The sequence below is a fragment of the Vipera berus genome (genome assembly GCF_964194415.1).
Source record: "Vipera berus genome assembly, chromosome: 1".
NCBI lineage: Eukaryota > Metazoa > Chordata > Lepidosauria > Squamata > Viperidae > Vipera > Vipera berus.
This window is the reverse complement of record NC_138202.1, coordinates 356,946,034-356,963,678: the sequence shown is the minus strand read 5'-3', so window position 1 is coordinate 356,963,678 and position 17,645 is coordinate 356,946,034. Positions and strand designations below refer to the sequence as shown.

At 44.1% G+C, this 17,645-nt stretch overlaps 1 protein-coding gene across 1 annotated transcript in view; it reads right to left on the bottom strand.

The window, feature by feature from the left end:
- Window positions 1-17,645, bottom strand: part of LOC308663923 (amyloid protein-binding protein 2-like) — a 55,483-nt gene that overhangs the window by 21,584 nt on the left and 16,254 nt on the right. Inside the window, exons 2-4 of the mRNA XM_081320733.1 lie at window positions 13,073-13,161; window positions 7,564-7,715; window positions 4,612-4,735 (exon numbers count right to left, since the gene is read on the bottom strand). Coding sequence (XP_081176859.1) covers window positions 4,612-4,735; window positions 7,564-7,715; window positions 13,073-13,161 — 365 coding nt within the window. The remainder of the gene's footprint in view (window positions 1-4,611; window positions 4,736-7,563; window positions 7,716-13,072; window positions 13,162-17,645) is intronic.

Here is a 17,645-nt window from a genome sequence, read left to right as displayed (position 1 = left end):
TTGTGTAAAAAAATACGACTTGCCTGTGTCCGAAAAGTCGTGGGAACATAGGGTGGAAAAAGTTGGAGAGAATGAGAGGGTGAAGAACTTGTGGGACTTCCGAATGCAGACAGATCGCCATTTGGAACACAACACGCCAGATATCGCAGTCGTAGAGAACCGAAGCGTACAGCTGATTGATACCGCTGTACCAGGAGATGCCAGAGTCGAAGAAAAAGAACTGGGAAAAATTACGAAATACCGCAACCTGGCCATCGAAACTGTGAGATTATGGATGAAACGCGTAACAGTGATACCCATTGTCATCGGGGCACTGGGAACTATGTCCAAAAACTCTGCAAAACACATCAAGAAATTGCAGCTTCCTGCAATAACTCCAGCAAAGCTACAAAAAACTGCAGAACATCTTACATTTTAAGGAGATACCTGGTTGATACCTAGGATGCTGGCAGCAGCCCGTGTCAACCATCAACGCCAGTCAATTTGAGTGTTCAGTTGACTGAGATTTATGTATAATAAATAAAGATGATGATGATAATAATAATGTGCAAGCTTTTCCTATCATTAAACTTCCCCACCCACAATTCTTTTGCCAAGACAAACTTTTCCATGGTAAAAAAACAACTGAGGGGAAGTAGATACTGGCTCTAAGGCAGACATGTCAAACACAAGGCCCGGGGGCCAGATCCGGCCCGCAAAGTGGTTTCATGTGGCCCGCGAAGCCATCCTGGAAACAGTGAGGGAACGGCCCCACTGCCTAGGCCCTGGCCCAGAGACCCTCCTCCTGCCAGAGACCCTCAGATCTGTCCCACTCCTGCCCAGGCCCCTATAGGCACCCTTGATGTGAACGATCTAGAGCTGGCCACGCCCACCCAGTAGGCCATATGCACTTTAGCCATGCCCACCCAGTAGGCCACGCCCACCCAGGCCACACCCACCCAGCCCCCTGAGGGCAACCGCAATGCTGATGCGGCCCTCAATGAAATTGAGTTTGACATCCCTGCTCTAAGGAGTTAAATGAAGACCCAAAGGTGAGCCAGTTTGCCAATTCGGCCTTAATAAGTAATTGATATTAACACACTAAATGTTACTGATTAATGAAGGAAGAACTGCGTTGGTTCCCTCCTCTAAGTTGCTCATGAAAAAAAGAACAGGATCTTCTTCCTTTAATCTGTCTGTTGGGCAAACAGTGAACCATAAAAGTAGCATGGACTAAAATACAAGTAGTCCTCCACTTATGACCACAATTATGTAACTAAGCGAGACATTTGTTAAGTGAGTTTTGCCCCTTTTTAACACTTCTCTTGCCACAGTAGTTAAGTGAATCACTGCAGCTGTTAAGTTGTTAAGCGAGTATGGCTTCCCCATTCTCTTTGCTTATCAGAAGGTCACAAAACATGATACCAAGACCTTAGGACACTGCAACTGTCATAAATGAGTCAGTTGCAAGCATCTGAATTCTGATCATGTGACAGTGGGGATGCTGCAACGGTTGTAAGTCTGATAAATGGTCATACTTCACTTTTTTCAGTGCTATTGTTAACTTTGAATGGTCAATGTAAGAACTGTTCTGAGTTGAGGTCAGCAACCAGAACAGAATAACAGAGTTGGTTGGAAGGGACCTTGGAGATCTTCTAGTCCAACCCCCTGTTCAAGCAAGAAACCCTATGTCATTTCAGACAAATGGCTGTCCAGTCTCTTCTTAAAAACCTCCAGTGTTGGAGCATTCACAACTTCTGGAGACAGGTTGTTCCACTGATTAACTGTCCTCACTGTCAGGAAATTTCTCCTTAGTTCTAAGTTGCTTCTCTCCTTGAAGTTTCCACCTGTTGCTTCTGCCTTCGGGCGCTTTGGAGAACAGCTTGACTCCCTCTTCTTCGGGGCAGACCCTCAAATATTGGAAGACTGCTATCATGTCACCCCTAGTTTTTATTAAATTAGACATACCCAATTCCAGCAACCATTCTTCGTTATGTTTTAGCCTCCAGTCCCCTAATCGCCTTTGTAGCTCTTCTCTGTACCCTTTCTAGAGTCTCGACATCTTTTTAAATTGTGGCGACCAAAAACTGGATGCAGTATTTCAAGTCTGGTCTTACCAAGGCATTGTAAAGTGGTACTGTGTACAACCAATTTGTAAAGGGAAACGTTAGAAGGGGTTAAGCACTTCAGACAGCCCAGCAGGCTCTCTCTACATGGGGGAGGGGGTCTTTTATGACTTGTGGATTTCAACTCCCAGAATTCCTCAGCCAGCGTTGAAGTCCACAAGTCATAAAAGGGCCAAGTTCGAAGAGCTCTGCTCTACGTGGAGGTGTGTCTACAGGGCAAGATAAAAAAAACAATCAAAGTGACAGCAATGACCTTTGTCATTAGCACAGTGCACATTACTAATATTTCCTCCTCCAATTTTGAAACCTGTCCCACACTTAATGTATAATCAGCTTGTAGGCTGAATAAACGAAGACAGAACATGCAGCCTTGTCACTCCTTTGCCAACCTGAAGCCAATGAGTTTCATCGTGTACTCTCCATACTGCGGCTTCCTGATCTGTATGTAGGTTTCTCATGAGGAGGAGATGTTCTGTGATTGCCATTTTTATAACCACACACCACAGCTTGACACACAATCCACAATCCGTTTCTCTTATTATTATTATTATTATTATTATTTTTGGAAGCATGTACTTCCTTCTTTTGCTATTTTTCAACTTTCCCAATTATCCAGCATGCATCAGCAGAACCGGCTCATGTTCCTTGAATTTTTCTAAAACCCGCTTGAATATTCTGGCATCTCCTTGTCCGGGTATGGCCCTGACCTGCATTGGGCTGATTCTACACATTATTTTTTTTGCTAGCATGTGAAATGAAGAGCATTGTATAATAATACGCACATTCTGTTAAATCCCTTTTTTTCCTTTTCTTTTTTTTTGGGGGGGGCGCGGGCGGTGTCTATTAGAATGTATACTGGCCTCCTCCAATATGTTGGCCAGTGCTGTTCTCCACATTTTCTGATATAGCTTGATTAATGTCAGGCTGGAAAGACCAGGTCCACACATGAAAGTCCAATTAAACTTATTTACTGTTAAAAGCCTATGCACAAGAATTTTCTCAACTAACAGTCAGCTCCTGGTTAAAGTTAGATAAGGGTTAATGGCACTCGAGGAGGGCTGGACGTAGCTGGTGGCTAGGAAGAGATTCTGGGCTGACCCCTCTTTTAACCCCTGATTCTGCCAGTCCTCTTACAATTAGAACTTGTACTGATCCTTCTGTTGCTTTCTATGGGTTCATTATTCCATTGGTTCCTGTAATCTTCCAACTTGGGAATGAGCAGAGCACTGTTCTAATTTTTATCCTCTAGTTGTAGAGGGTTTTGTAAATAGGGAGTATCTTCTAAGGTATCTTGGATATTGATAGCTCTACTGAACTTCAGCACAGAGGTAGTCTTATCTAGTGACCTCCGTTGGGATCAGCAATTCTGTTGCTAAGCAAAGTGGTCGCTAAGTGGAAAATCACATGACCACAAGTGTACTGGATGACTGATCAGGTTCATGCTTTCCACTTTTGTTTGCCTGCTAATCACTCCACTGCCCCTCAGAATTAACAAGAAGAGAATTAGTGTTTGCATTTACATTCATTGTAGAGGAAGGGATTACCAGAGAGTAAGAAGACACACAATGGGGAATACACATAGAAAGTAGTGTGCTGGCACCAGCAGCTGAAAGTGCACTACAGAAACATTTTGATGTATTCCCCAACTGCTTACTCTCTTGTAATCCCTTCTTCTCCAATCTCCTTGCTCTGCAAGTGTGGGGAGACTGTTTACAGAAATCATTCTCTTTTCTTCCTCCATCTGTGTTTGAGGAGGAGGAAAAAAAACAATCATACATTGTAACATCTGGATAATCACTTCATAGAAGTGAATTAATGTTTGCATTTACATTCACTGTAGAGGAAGGGATTGCAAGAGAGTAAGCAGGCACTCAAATGTGGAATAGACAGAAAGAAATGTGCTGATACCAGCAGCTGCAAGTGCACTACACAAGCTGCTTGGTGTATTCCCCAACTGCTTACTCTCTTGTAACCCCTTCTTCTCCAATCTCTCTGCTCTGCAAGTGTGGGGAGACTGTTTACAGAAATCATTCTCTTTTCTTCCTCCATCTGTGTTTGAGGAGGAGGAAAAAAACAATCATACATTGTAACATCTGGATAATCACTTCATAGAAGTGAATTAATGTTTGCATTTACATTCACTGTAGAGGAAGGGATTGCAAGAGAGTAAGCAGGCACTCAAATGTGGAATAGACAGAAAGAAATGTGCTGATACCAGCAGCTGCAAGTGCACTACACAAGCTGCTTGGTGTATTCCCCAACTGCTTACTCTCTTGTAACCCCTTCTTCTCCAATCTCTCTGCTCTGCAAGTGTGAGGAACAGGTCAAACAAAGGAGAGACTGTTTACAGAATTTTTTTTCCCTTCATCCTGTTCCTCCTGTTTGGGGAGGAGAAAAAACAACAACAAAATCATGTGTTGTAACATCTGGATAATCCCTTCGTACAAGCAGAGGTGCATTTTGCTGCTTGAATTTTTTTCAGCCTTCAAAACAGAGCAATGCTTACCTGACGCAACATTCAACGGCACGAAACCAGTGGAGCATCTCATCATGAAGGGTACATAACTGAAGGCAGGAAAGGAACACCTTCTCGGCATCACTGTACCAGCCAGCATCAGACAGGAACCCCCCTAGAAAGATCAAAATATCACTGCCTATTTTCAAAACAAATGATCTTATTTTAAAAGACACTGTCGTGCGATCTTGACTCTAATGCTAACAACATAAGCGTTGGGTCATATTTATCCTGTTTGAAACTACAGGTCTAAATAAGAAATTCAAGCTGTCTGATAATATTTAAGCATACTAATTAAGAAAAGGAGTCAATTACTGGGTGGTTTTTCAACAGTCCAGTTTTATAGACATATCAAATACACATCAACTGATATATAAACGATGGTAGGTTTTGCTTTAACAAAAAATGGTAGGGCAGCCAAAACTGCACATGCTGCTGCACTGTGGACCATCTGCAACTTCCAGATGGTCTTCAAGGATGGCCCCATGTAGAGTACATTTCAGTAATCCAAAAAAGGGGGTTACTAAGCCATGGGTGACTGTGAGCAAGGCCTAAAGTGGTAATGACTGTAATGGCATTTAGAAGAATTTTTTTTTTCAAAATGAAGATTGTAATTCTCCTTCTTTTAACAACTCAGTAGGGCAGAAAGTGAAGAAGAACTAAAGAGCCTCTTGTTGCGGGTGAAGAAGGAGAGTGCAAAACTTGGGTTGAAACTTAACATTAAGAAAACCAATATCACAGCATCCGGCCCTCTCAATTCCTGGCAAATAGATGGGGAAGAAATGGAGGTAGTGACAGATTTTATTTTCCTGGGCTCCAAGATCACCGCAGACGGGGACTGTAGCCAAAAAAAAAGACCCTTGCTCCTGGGGAGGAAAGCCATGGCAAATCTAGACAGCACACTAAAAAGCAGAGACGTCACCCTGCCAACAAAAGTGCATATAGTCAAGACTATGGTCTTCTCAGTTGCAATGTATGGCAGTGAAAGTTGGACCGTAAGAAAGGCTGATCGCCAAAGAATTGAGGCCTTTGAACTATGGTGCTGGAGAAGACTCCTGCGAGTCCCTTGGACTGGAAGGCGATCAAACCGGTCAGTCCCAAAGGAGATCAACCCTGACTGCTCTTTAGAAGGCCAGATCCTGAAGCGGAAACTCAAATACTTTGGCCACCTAATGAGAAGGAAGGACTCACTGGAGAAGAGCCTAATGCTGGGAAAGGTGGAGGGCAAGAGAAGAAGGGGACGACAGAGAATGAGGTGGCTGAAGCAGTAGGTGTGAGCTTAAATGGACTCCAGAAGATGGTAGAAGACAGGAAGGCCTGGAGGAACGTTGTCCATAGGGTTGCAATGGGTCGGGCACGACTTCACAACTAACAACAACAACAACAAGGGCAAACTGATCTGAGAAATGTATGTACTCTCCCAGAAATTGTTGACTTCAGTCCTAAAGAGCCCTGGCCTGTTTGGAATTTAGCAACAGCTTCGAGTCGGTCTCTCGTGCAAACTATTCTTGCTTCGAGAGGCTAAACTGCCCATTCCTGTTTTTGAAGCAGAGACAAATACACAAAGAGGTTTCTTTCAGGAAGAGAGAGCTTGCCCTCCATCTTCTATGTACTTTCCCACCACTGAAGCCACAGAAGGGGTTAAAAAGGGACGGAAACATTGGATAAATGACTGCAACAATGATTTTGAACACAGGTAGTCCTTGACTTCCAGCCGTTTCTTTAGTAACCATTTGAAGTTACAATGGCACTGACGTCTGGTTTTTTTTTTCACACATACAGCTGTTGCAGCATGTGGTCAACATTCAGACACCAGGCAACTGGTTTATATTTATGACAGTTGCAGGGGCCTGGGGCCACGTGATCCCCTTTTGTGACCTTCTGGCAAGCAAAGTCAATGGGGAAGCCAGATTCATTTAACAACCGTGTTACTAACTTTTAACAATTGCTGTGAATCACATAACAACTGTGGCAAAAACAGATTGTAAAATGGGGCAAGCTCACTTAACAACTGTCTTGCTTTGCGATAGAAATTTGGGGCCCAATTGTAGTCGGAAGTCAAGGATTTCCTATACACTACGTTGGGTATTTTGTTTCAACAGGGGAAAGCGAAGGCCTTGCAACCTTGCTTCTATAGAAAATAGCTGCTCCTTGAATGATATATGTTTAGTGGTGCAGCTGAACCAGGTATGACTTGAGTAGGAATTTGAACCAGAATCTGCCTGACCTTTGCCTAACTTTCTGTCTTCTACCCACAATGTCTACTTAATGAGACAAACTCTACTTAATGAGACAAACTGGAGGCTAAAACATATAGGGAACGGTTGCTGGAATTGGGTTATGTGTAGTTTAACAAAGAGAAGGGTGAGGGGTGACATGATAGCAGTGTTCCAATATCTCAGGGGCTGCCACAAAGAAGAGGGAGTCAAGCTACTATCCTCCAAAGCGCCCGAAGGCAGGACAAGAAGCAACGGATGGAAACTGACCAAAGAGAGAAGCAACCTAGAACTAAGGAGAAATTTCCTGACAGTGAGAACAATTACCCAGTGGAACAACCTGCCTCCAGAAGTTGTGAATGCTCCAACACTGGAGGTTTTTAAGAAGAAACTGGACAGCCATTTGTCTGAAATGATATAGGGTCTCCTGATTGAGCAGGGGCCTGGACTAGATGACCTCCAAGGTCCCTTGCAACTACTACTACTACTACTACTACTTATTATTATTATTATTATTATTATTATTATTATTATTATTATTATTATTATTATTATTATTATTATTATTATTATTATTATTATTATTAATTATGCTAAACTCTCCAATGTCCAGTTTGCTAGGGATGGTTTGTTTTTTAAAAAAGACAAAAATGCTACATTTTCACATGGCCCTTGAAGGTACCTGTAAAGAAGTGATGTGGCTAATATTTTATCTGCAGAGAGTTACCTAAGACAAACCCAATCTGGATCGCTTTTTCTTTCACGGTAGCATCTGATTCTGCGATGTAGGAACACCTCCTGCTGAACGAGTAGGCCAAGACAGAAGCAACTTTTACTCCATGATCCATCAAGGCCTGAAAGCAGTGATGAAGGAGATGCCTAGAAGACAAAAGAAGCACCAGTGGAGATAAGAACATTGTCCTGCCTTCTAGCAATGCTGGAAAATTTCAGTCTTTACTGTGTCTCTTAAAAATACAGGCAGACTGGTTGTTTAGCCACCTTTCAAAGTTAGGATGGATCCCCACAAAGTTACTTACGACTCAGCTCCAAAGTTCCGACAGCCAACCCCCTCGTCAAAAGTCACACAACCGAATTGCAGGTGCCCAACAGGTGGCCTGCATTTATGGCTGTCTGCAGCATCCTACAGCCACATGGTCTTCCCAGTTGCAATGTATGGCAGTGAAACCTGGACCATAAGAAAGGCCGAGCGCCAAAGAACTGAGGCCTTTGAACTATGGTGCTGGAGAAGACTCCTGCGAGTCCCTTGGACTGCAAGGCGATCAAACCGGTCAGTCCTAGAGGAGATCAACCCTGACTGCTCTTTAGAAGGCCAGATCCTGAAGCGGAAACTCAAATACTTTGGCCACCTAATGAGAAGAAGGAAGGACTCACTGGAGAAGAGCCTAATGCTGGGAAAGATAGAAGAAGGGGACGACAGAGAATGAGGTGGCTGGATGGAGTCACTGAAGCAGTAGGCGTGAGCTTAAATGGACTCCAGAAGATGGTAGAGGACAGGAAGGCCTGGAGGAACGTTGTCCAAGGGGTCGCGATGGGTCGGACACGACTTCGCAACTAACAACAACAACAACAGTCACATGACCACAATTTACATTTTTACTGAAAACTGGCATTTACTTTTTTGACCAAAGTGCACCATAGCCAGCAATGGATTTAATACAGGTAGTCCTTGACGTACAACCACAATTGAGCCCAAAATTTCTGTTGTTAAGTGAGATATCTGTTAAGTAAGATTTGCCCCATTTTACGACCTTTCCTGCCACAGTTGTTAAGGGAATCACTGCCGTTGTTAGTAGCATGGTTATTAAGTGAATCTGGTTTCCCCACTGACTTCGCTTGTCAGAAGGCTGCAAAAGCTGATCACACGATCCTGGGACACAGCAATGGTCATAAATATGAACCAGTTGCCAAGCATCTGAATGTTGATCACATTAAAGGTCATAATTATGAAAAATGGACAAAAGTCACATTTTTCAGTGCCGTTGTAACTTTGAAGGTCACTAAACAAACTGTTGCAGGTCGAGGACTACCTGTAATCGTTGTAAAAAAAGGTCGTAAAATTGGATCTGGTCATGTGGTGACCTGTTGCTATTCAACCATCACCATGTATGACCCTAATGGGCAAGCTCCATTATGGTCATACGTCAAGGACTACCTGTACTCTGCTTGCCATATGACAGTTCAAGCCAGCTACAGTCACTGGAAATTTTGGGAGGTCAAAAGAGCCTTGGTGGAGCAGTGGGCTAATGCCTCCTTAAGTAACACCAGCTGCCTGCAATTAGTGCAGATTCGAGTCCCACCAGGCTCAAGGTTGACTCAGCCTTCCATCCTTCCGAGGTAGGTAAAATGAGGACCCAGATTGTTGGGGGCAATTAAGCTGACTTTGTAATAATGCCGCTTGGGGGTGTGTGAAAGCCCTAATAAGCAGGCATATACATAGAATGAAGGCTACTGCTAAGCACATTTGATTTGTGCTTAGATTGTAAGCCGCCCTGAGTCTTCGGAGAAGGGCGGGATATAAATGGGATTAAAATTAAAAAATTAAAATTAAATTAAATGGAACTTTTTTAAAAAAATAGCAGTCAGGAAAGCGATTATCAAGAAAAACATGCTTGGGATGACGCTGCATCTTCCTATTTAGTCAACAGATAACTAAGATCAGCAGTAGGGCCTCATGGAAGTCCCTGGATTGAACCGTCCAACTATTGGTTTAATTCCTTTAAATAGATTCCCACCCACTCCTCACACTGGTATTAGTTTTTCCTCTCGGCAGCTGCAGAGGAAGTCAGAACAGCAGGTGAAATTTTAACACATCTACCCAACTCGTTCCAACAGCTTCCCGCATTTTACATTACAGAAGAAATTTGCTCCGCGTCCTCAGCAAAGGGGGAAACACACATACAAAATGAAAACCTGGAACTCCAATCCAAATCCGCCATCGCTCAGCATCACAGCCAGAGATGGTATGCCCACCCAGTGGAAAATGTTCACCCAAGAAGCTTGATTGGATTTTAAGAGAATTTTACACATACGGTCTCTAGTTATTGTTGTAGATGTTTATATGATACTTTTGCTGAAGCCCTCTAGAGTAGCCTCAGAGAGATGGGAGGCATAGAAAGCAAGCAAACACATGCATGCAGCCTCCCCAGCGCGAGTAGTCCCTATGGTTGCATTCTGGAGTTTTGAGGAGGAAAAACTACGTCTCAGGCGCAAAAAACAAGGAGTCAGGATAAGACTTCAAAAGCACCACCCATTTGATTCCATGCAATCGATACAGAAGAATCTGATCTATTATGGTCGATGGGAACTGGCGCCAAGGGGAATTAGATCTCTTTTGAAGGTGTAGAACAGGGATGCCAGTTGCTGTCCCCTTCTCTTGCTCAGGCTTGCCTCACAGAAGCCTCTCCTAGCCCCATAGTGGCGAACCTATGGCACGCATGCCATAGGTGGCACGCAGAGCCCTCTCTGTGGGCACACGCACCGTCGCCCCAGTCCTGGGCCTTCAGCTGGGTTTTTTTAAAACCTTTTCGCTTTAAGGCCTCCACCGCCGTGTGCAAAAAAAAAAAAAGTTCAATCAATCCAATTTCAGCTTCTCACAGGAAAAAAAAAAGATCTCCCAAGCTTGGAATTGATTGATTGAACTTGGGTATGTGTAGTTTAACGAAGAGAAGAGTGAGGGTTGACATGATAGCAGTGTTCCAATATCTCAGGGGCTGCCCCAAAGAAGAGGGAGTCAAGCTGTTCTCCAAAGCGCCTGAAGGCAGGAGAAGAAGCAACGGATGGAAACTGATCAAGGAGAGAAGCAACCTAGAACTAAGGAGAAACTTCCTGACAGTTAGAACAATTAACCAGTGGAACAACCTGCCTCCAGAAGCGGTAAATGCTCCAACACTGGAAGTTTTTAAGAAGAGACTGGACAGCCATTTGTCTGAAATGGTGTAGGGTTTCCTGCCTTAGCAGGGGGTTATTATTATTATTATTATTATTATTATTATTATTATTATTATTATTATTATTATTATTAACTTTTTAGCCCCACCCAGTCTGCTGTTACCACCGCAGCCATGCCCACCCAATGGGCCAGGCCTACCCAACTGGCCACACCCACCCAATGGGCCACGCCCACCTGGCACCCAACAATACACAAGTGGGTTTTGGGTTGCAGTTTGGGCACTCGGTCTCTAAAAGGTTTGCCATCACTGTCCTAGCCTATTCCCTTCTCTCCTTCAGGCTTGCCCCATCGACATCTCTCCTTCCTTTCGCCTTGTCTCTCCCCTTCACTCCTCCTCCTTCCCACCAAAACGCCTCCTATTATATCCTCCTTTCCTCCCTCATGCATGTTTGCTCACTGCCTAGCTGGGTCTTCACGCGGCGCTCGGCGCCGATTCTGGGGTTCCTGCCCAGCTGCGCAGCTCCAGCTGACTCGTCCCCCGAAGACTGCGTGCAGCTGCCACCCCAGGCCGCCGGAAGCCAAGATCAGCTGAAGCAGCGCGCACCAATCCTGCAGCCTCAGCAGAGCCCCAGCAACACCGCAGCTCCCGCTGACTCTCCCCCAGGCCTTTTCGGCGCCACCAATTCAGCTCACACACACATCCCTACATACTCAATCACCTCCTCCTCCTCCGAGTCTGCTTGCAGGCCAGATCTAAACAGGTCACAGGCCGGATCTGGCCCGCGGGCCTTGAGTTTGACATGTCTGGTGTAGGGACTCCAGACTCGTGATGCATTTTGAGCCAACCCTTGGTTTGTTCAGGCTGTTCCTCTCCTGCTCTAAGGCAGGGCTTTTCAACCAGTGGTACGAGTATCACCTGTGGTACATGGGCACCTGGCAGGTGGTACACGACCATCCTAGAAAAGTAGCAGGGGAGGGGAATGAGCTGAACCGGTGGCAGCACCGTACAAGCCTGAGCAAGAGACGGCTGGAGCTGCAGGGCTGTTGGGGCTCAGCGGAAGCGCCAGGATCAGCGCCAGGATCCAGCTGGGGCTCAGCACTGATCCTGGCGCTTCTGCTGAGCCCAGAAGAAGCGCCGATCAGCTGGAATGTTGCAGCATCTCCAGGGTCTTGTGATTTACATTCAGATGCTTGGCAACCGATTCATGTTTATGACGGTCACAGTGTCCCAGGGTCATGTGAAGTGACCAAAACCTGCTGCAACCACCCAGCAGAGGGGGGGAAATAAAAACCAAACACCCCCCCACCCCACCCCTGCTGCCAATCCTCAACAGAAATGCTAACAATGAAAACCTCGGACAGGAGGAAGAGCGCCGCTGGGCGGGCAGGCAGGCGTCTTGCTCGGCTGTGGCTTGGGGGGCACTTTTTCCAGTGCCATTGTAACTTCGAACAGTCACTAAGCAACCTGTTGTAAGTCAAGGACTACCTGTACTTCATCACTTTTTTCCTTTTTGGTCATCAAGTTTTTGACCCCTTGCTAGGCGACGGGTGGTACTCGGATGTTGCCATATCCTAAAAGTGGTACAGTGGGTGAAAAGGTTGAAAAGCCCTGCTCTAAGGGAACACCACCCAAGAAGAGTTCGCTAGTGGTTTCCAATAACACAGGTAGCCCTTGACTTGTGGTCACAAACTGGGACCAGAATTTCTACTCCTACAAGAGGCGGCTGTAAAAAGGGAGCCGTGTCTTATTTGCTGCCATGGTTGTTAAGCGAAGCACTGCAGTTGCTAAGTGAATCGTGCAGTTATTAAAGTGAATCTGGCTCCTCCCCTTTGCTTTGCTTGTCAGAAGCTGGCTGGGAAGGTCGCAAATGGCATCACGTGACCCCGGGGAGGCTGCAGCCACTGTTAAGTGCATCTCGGTTGCCAAGCACCCAAATTTTGATTGTCTGCCTGGTGGCGGCTGCAATCATTCTACCTTATAGGGACCGGTCATAATTCACTTTTTACAAAGGCGCTGTAACTTCAAATGGTTGCTCAATGAATGGTCGTAAGTCAAGGACTACCTGTAAAAGGCCTATTTTAAATTAAGAGGAAACTACTGTGTAACTGCAGCGGACAAGCTAGCCTGCATAAAGGTTTGACAGCCCCCTCACACTGCCCCCAATCAAGGACAGAATCTTAGTTTATTCGTGCTTAAATTAGCAGGACTTTTAAAAAAAATGCTTATCGGCATTTGAACTGGGCTGAGGAAGTTTTTGCTGGCAAAACCTGTTTGATACATAACACAAGGGGGGGGGGAAGGGGAAGCAATATTTGCAAAATGTACCTTTTATCTAAAGCTCGAAGCACCTTTGCAAAAACTTCTAGTTCGCAGAATTCGCTACCCAGCTGGCATAGTCGGCCTTGTTGGTAAAGCTGCATAAAAGAAAAAAAAAGAAAAAGAAAAGAAATGATTTGTATTAATATAACCACAGGTGCTAATTTCATACACGGGTTTGGCACAGTGATTGCTCAGTTACAAGACTCCTCTGGAAGAGCCAGATCCTGAGCGGCTTTTCAAGCCAAAGACCTCTCCAGACTTCCTGTATTTGGCAAATATGAATTGGGGTGTGCCACCCATTCCTTCCAATATGATGGTATCTTGCCACTTAAAAGATATCTTTCTATTTGCTGGACAGTAGGCAATGTGTTCTGGATGTGGCATTTCAAACTAAACACACAGTTTAACTTCTACAATGCATTAAACCATTTTTTTTAAGGAAACCACAATGACTGGTTTCATCCCAAATTTTAAATCAACGTAGCAAGAAGAAATAAATTTATGGAAGAGTTATATACATGGCCCTTACTTCTGAAAAATAGAGTTTGCCTATACAAGTAAGTCTCAACTTACAACGATTTGTTTCGTGACTGAAGTTACAAGGCCATTGAAGAATGTGACTTGCGACCTTTTTTTTCAAACGGTCCCTGTGGTCATGGGATCAAAAACCGGATGCTTGGCAAATGGCATGTGTTTATAATGGATGCCAGAGGTGTCAAACTGCCAGCCCACGGGCCGGGCGCATCATCTGGAAGCCGCGCCCACCCCATTGCCGGCAATGGCAAAAGTGTCTCGATGCGTTGCGTGACATCACGTGACGTCACGAGTTTGACATGTCTGATGTATGCACTGTCCAGGGCCATGAGATCACCTTTCCCAACCTTCTGACAAGCAAAGCAATGCGGAAGGCAGATTCACGGAACAGCTGTGTTACTAACTTAACAACTGCAGTGATTCATTTAACAACTGTGGCAAGAAAGGTTGTTAAAAGTTGTAAAATGGGACAACACTCACTTTTAACACGCTGTCTTGCTTAGCAAAGGAAATTTTGGGTCTCGGTTGTGGTCATAAGTCAAGAACTACCTGTATATAAGGGCAGTTTATTTCAGAATCCCTGATGCTACAAGCAAGCAAAATGATGTTATTTTTATTTATTTATTTATGTCTTAGTCAACTTTATTTTCCATGAATTTCCCCTCCCCCTCCTTTTGAAATCTTCTAAGTGTCATCTTCTCCAATCTAGATATCCTCCAGATATAGAGTTTTCATTTCACATGATTTTCACATTTTCACGGGACTTGGGAGACCGTACACCTGGGGGATAGTAAATTTAAGGAAGGCAATCCAAAAGAGATAGCTGATGGGACCAAGAAGAAAGAGGAGACAGGAAGACAATTCTTAAAATAGCTGATTAAGGGTAATACTTTCATCCCAGGATGTGTTTTTTTTTCTCATCCGGAAAGGAGAGACCTTTTTTTTTCATTAAAAAATATCTTTTGGATTGTGCTTGAGTTTCTTTTTTGAAACACTCACAAGGACTTAGCAGCTTTGTTTCCCCTGCTGTAGCAAATAATACATTGCTTACCTAGCAAATCTGCACAACGGTATAATACAGGGGGAAAAAATATGTTTACAGTGCTGCATGCTTTCCCTAAGTCAACAAACAATGTGTGCCTAGTTTGAGGGAGCTAGATCTAATGTTCTATTAAAAAAACATTTCCTTGTTGTTGTTGTTGTTTTTTAAAGAATGACTTTTACACTGAGAAAAAAAATAGCAAATAAATTCAGTAGCACTGAAGGGTTGCCACAAAGAAACGTGTGTGTGTGTGTGTGTGTGTGTGTGTGTGTGTGTGTGTTGCCTATTCCCCAAAGCACCTTGAAGACAGGACAAGAAGCAATAGATGGAAACTAATCAAACAGAGAACCAACCTAGAACTAAAGAGGAATTTCCTGACAAGTCAGAACAATTAACCAGTGAAAATGCTTCCGTTCAGAAGTTGTGGGCGCTCCAACATTGGAGGCTTCTAAGAAGAGACTGGACAACCACTTGTCTGGAATGGTGTACGGTCTTCTGCTTGAGCAGGGGTTTGGACTAGATTACAGCGATGGCGAACCTTTTAGAGACCGAGTGCCCAAACTGCAACCCAAAACCCACTTATGTATCGTCGGGTACCGGGTAGGCGTGGCCCATTGGGTGGGCGTGGCTGCAGTGGTAACGGCAGACTGGGTGGGACTAAAAAGTTCAAAAAATCAATTCCAACTTTGCAAGATCTTTTTTTCCCCCGTGAGAAGTTGAAATTGATTGATTGAACCTTTTTTTTTTTTGCACACGGCGGCGGAGGCCTAAACCGAAAAGGTTTTATAAAACCCAGCTGAAGGCCCAGGACTAGGGCAACGGTGTACGTGCCCATAGAGAGGGCTCAGCGTGCCACCTGTGGCACACGTGCCATAGGTTCGCCACCACGGGACCAGAAGACCTTCAAGATCACTTCCAATTTTGTTATTCTGTTAGTAAACTGTCCTCCGTAGCTGAGTTAGCAGCATACTGAACTAAATGAAAATACGGCTATTTCGCTTACAGCCAAAATAGGTACATTTTCAGCTTTAAACTTTTCATCCACCTTTTTGCCCTCAGATCGCAAAATATCCTAAAAATGGCACCGGAGGTTAGGGAGAGCAAACAGAAATATCAGGTTTGCCATCCTGGTGGCATCACTGCTGCCTACAAGTATGAAATACAGTAAATGAAAAAAGGTTGTCTGCCCAATTCATAGCTCAGTGTCCTACGTTGACCGTGCTATGCTAACTTGTTCAACAAACCGCAGATCAATGTAGGCCCAAAACCAGGTCAATAAATATGCCATTATTATTAATCACTTTAATACCATTCGAATATGTATAATGCACGTTACAAATATTACACACCTCTGGCAATCTGATGGTTTTCCGTGTATCTTAATGGCTTTTTAAAATAGCCGGAAAAATAATTATTTTGCAATTATATAACGGAAGTATTTATCAAGTAACCTCATTTGTTATTAAAATCCTTTCCAAAACAGGCCCCTTTTTGTTTTAGATGGCACACTTAACTGGCCAGGTACTAAATTTTATATGTAGGGCAATTCCCACCAAGATTGCTGAACTCAAAAAAAAAAAAAAAAGATTATGAACTTGATTACGCTTGAAATAAATAATAAGATCATGAATTAGGCAAAACATAAAGAACTATTTATAGCGGCAATTTTTATATCAAATCCCACTGAACCAACACAGCCTTCACATTCTGAATCTCTTAAAAAGAGACCTACGGCGTAAACTCATACTATGACATATTGGCAATACTCATAAAATCATAGGTTTGAAACGGACTTTGGAGATCTTCTAGTTCAGGGGCCAACAACATGAAACAGTGAAAAAGCCACTTGGAACTGGTTCCCTCACAAAAGGAAAAACTGGGAGCTGCAAAAAATGTGTGTGAATGCGCGTACACGCGCACATGCACAGAACAGGGTTTGACTGAAGAGTGGAACCAAGGCGAGATATGCACCTACCCGGCGTATTTGAATTGATTGGTTGAACTTTTTTAGTCCCACTTTTTTTGGGGGGGACTGCACATGGCAGAGGACTGGGAGCCGCAGGAGACGGCTGAAAGAGCCGCATGCAGCTCCGGAGCCGCGGGTTGCAGACCTGTGTTCTAGTTCAACCCCCTGTTCAAAGCAGGAGTCCTCATACCATCTTGGACAAATGTTCTGGGTTTGTTTTTTTTCTTGAAAAGGTCCAGTGATAAGAGCATGCCTCTGGGAAGCAAGCTATTCCACTGCTTAGTAGTTCTCACTGTCAGGAAATTCCTCCTTATTTCCATGATCCATGCTATCAAAGATTATTATCCCTGAGCCACAAAACCACCTCAAAACATGGTATTTTGCAGGGAGTGTCTTTCTCAATATGACATTTGAGAGGCCCATTCTTGAGTTGCCCCAAACATACTTTTTCTTATGGATTTAAGGAGCTATTGGGATTATGCAAAGAAAAATAGCAATAGCAGTAGCACTGAAAACTGATATAGGTAATCCTTGACTTACAACAGTTGATTTAATGACTGTCCAAAGTTAGGCGTTAAAAAAAAAAAGACTAATGATCGTTTTTCACGCTTAACGACCGTTGCAACATCCCCATAGTCGCGTGATCAAAATTCAGGCATGTGGCAAATGGCTGATTGTTATGACGGTTGCAGTGTTCCCAGGGTCACGTGATCACCTTTTACGACCTTCTGGCAAGCAAGAATGGGGAAGCCAATATTCACCTGGCAACCAGGCTGCTAACTTAAGAACTGTAGTGATTCACTTAACAACTGCGGCCAGAAAAATGGTAAAATGGGGCAAAGTTCACTTAACAAAATGTTTCGCTTAGCAAGAGAAATTCTGGGCTCAACGTTTAGGTCCCAGACTACCTATACACCACCCCTTAGTGCCTTGAGTTTACAGCAATCTCCGGGCAGTTTAGAATGTCAGCATTTTGCCCCCAACAATCGGAGTCCTCATTTTACCGGCCTCAGAATGATGGAAGGCTGAGTCAACCT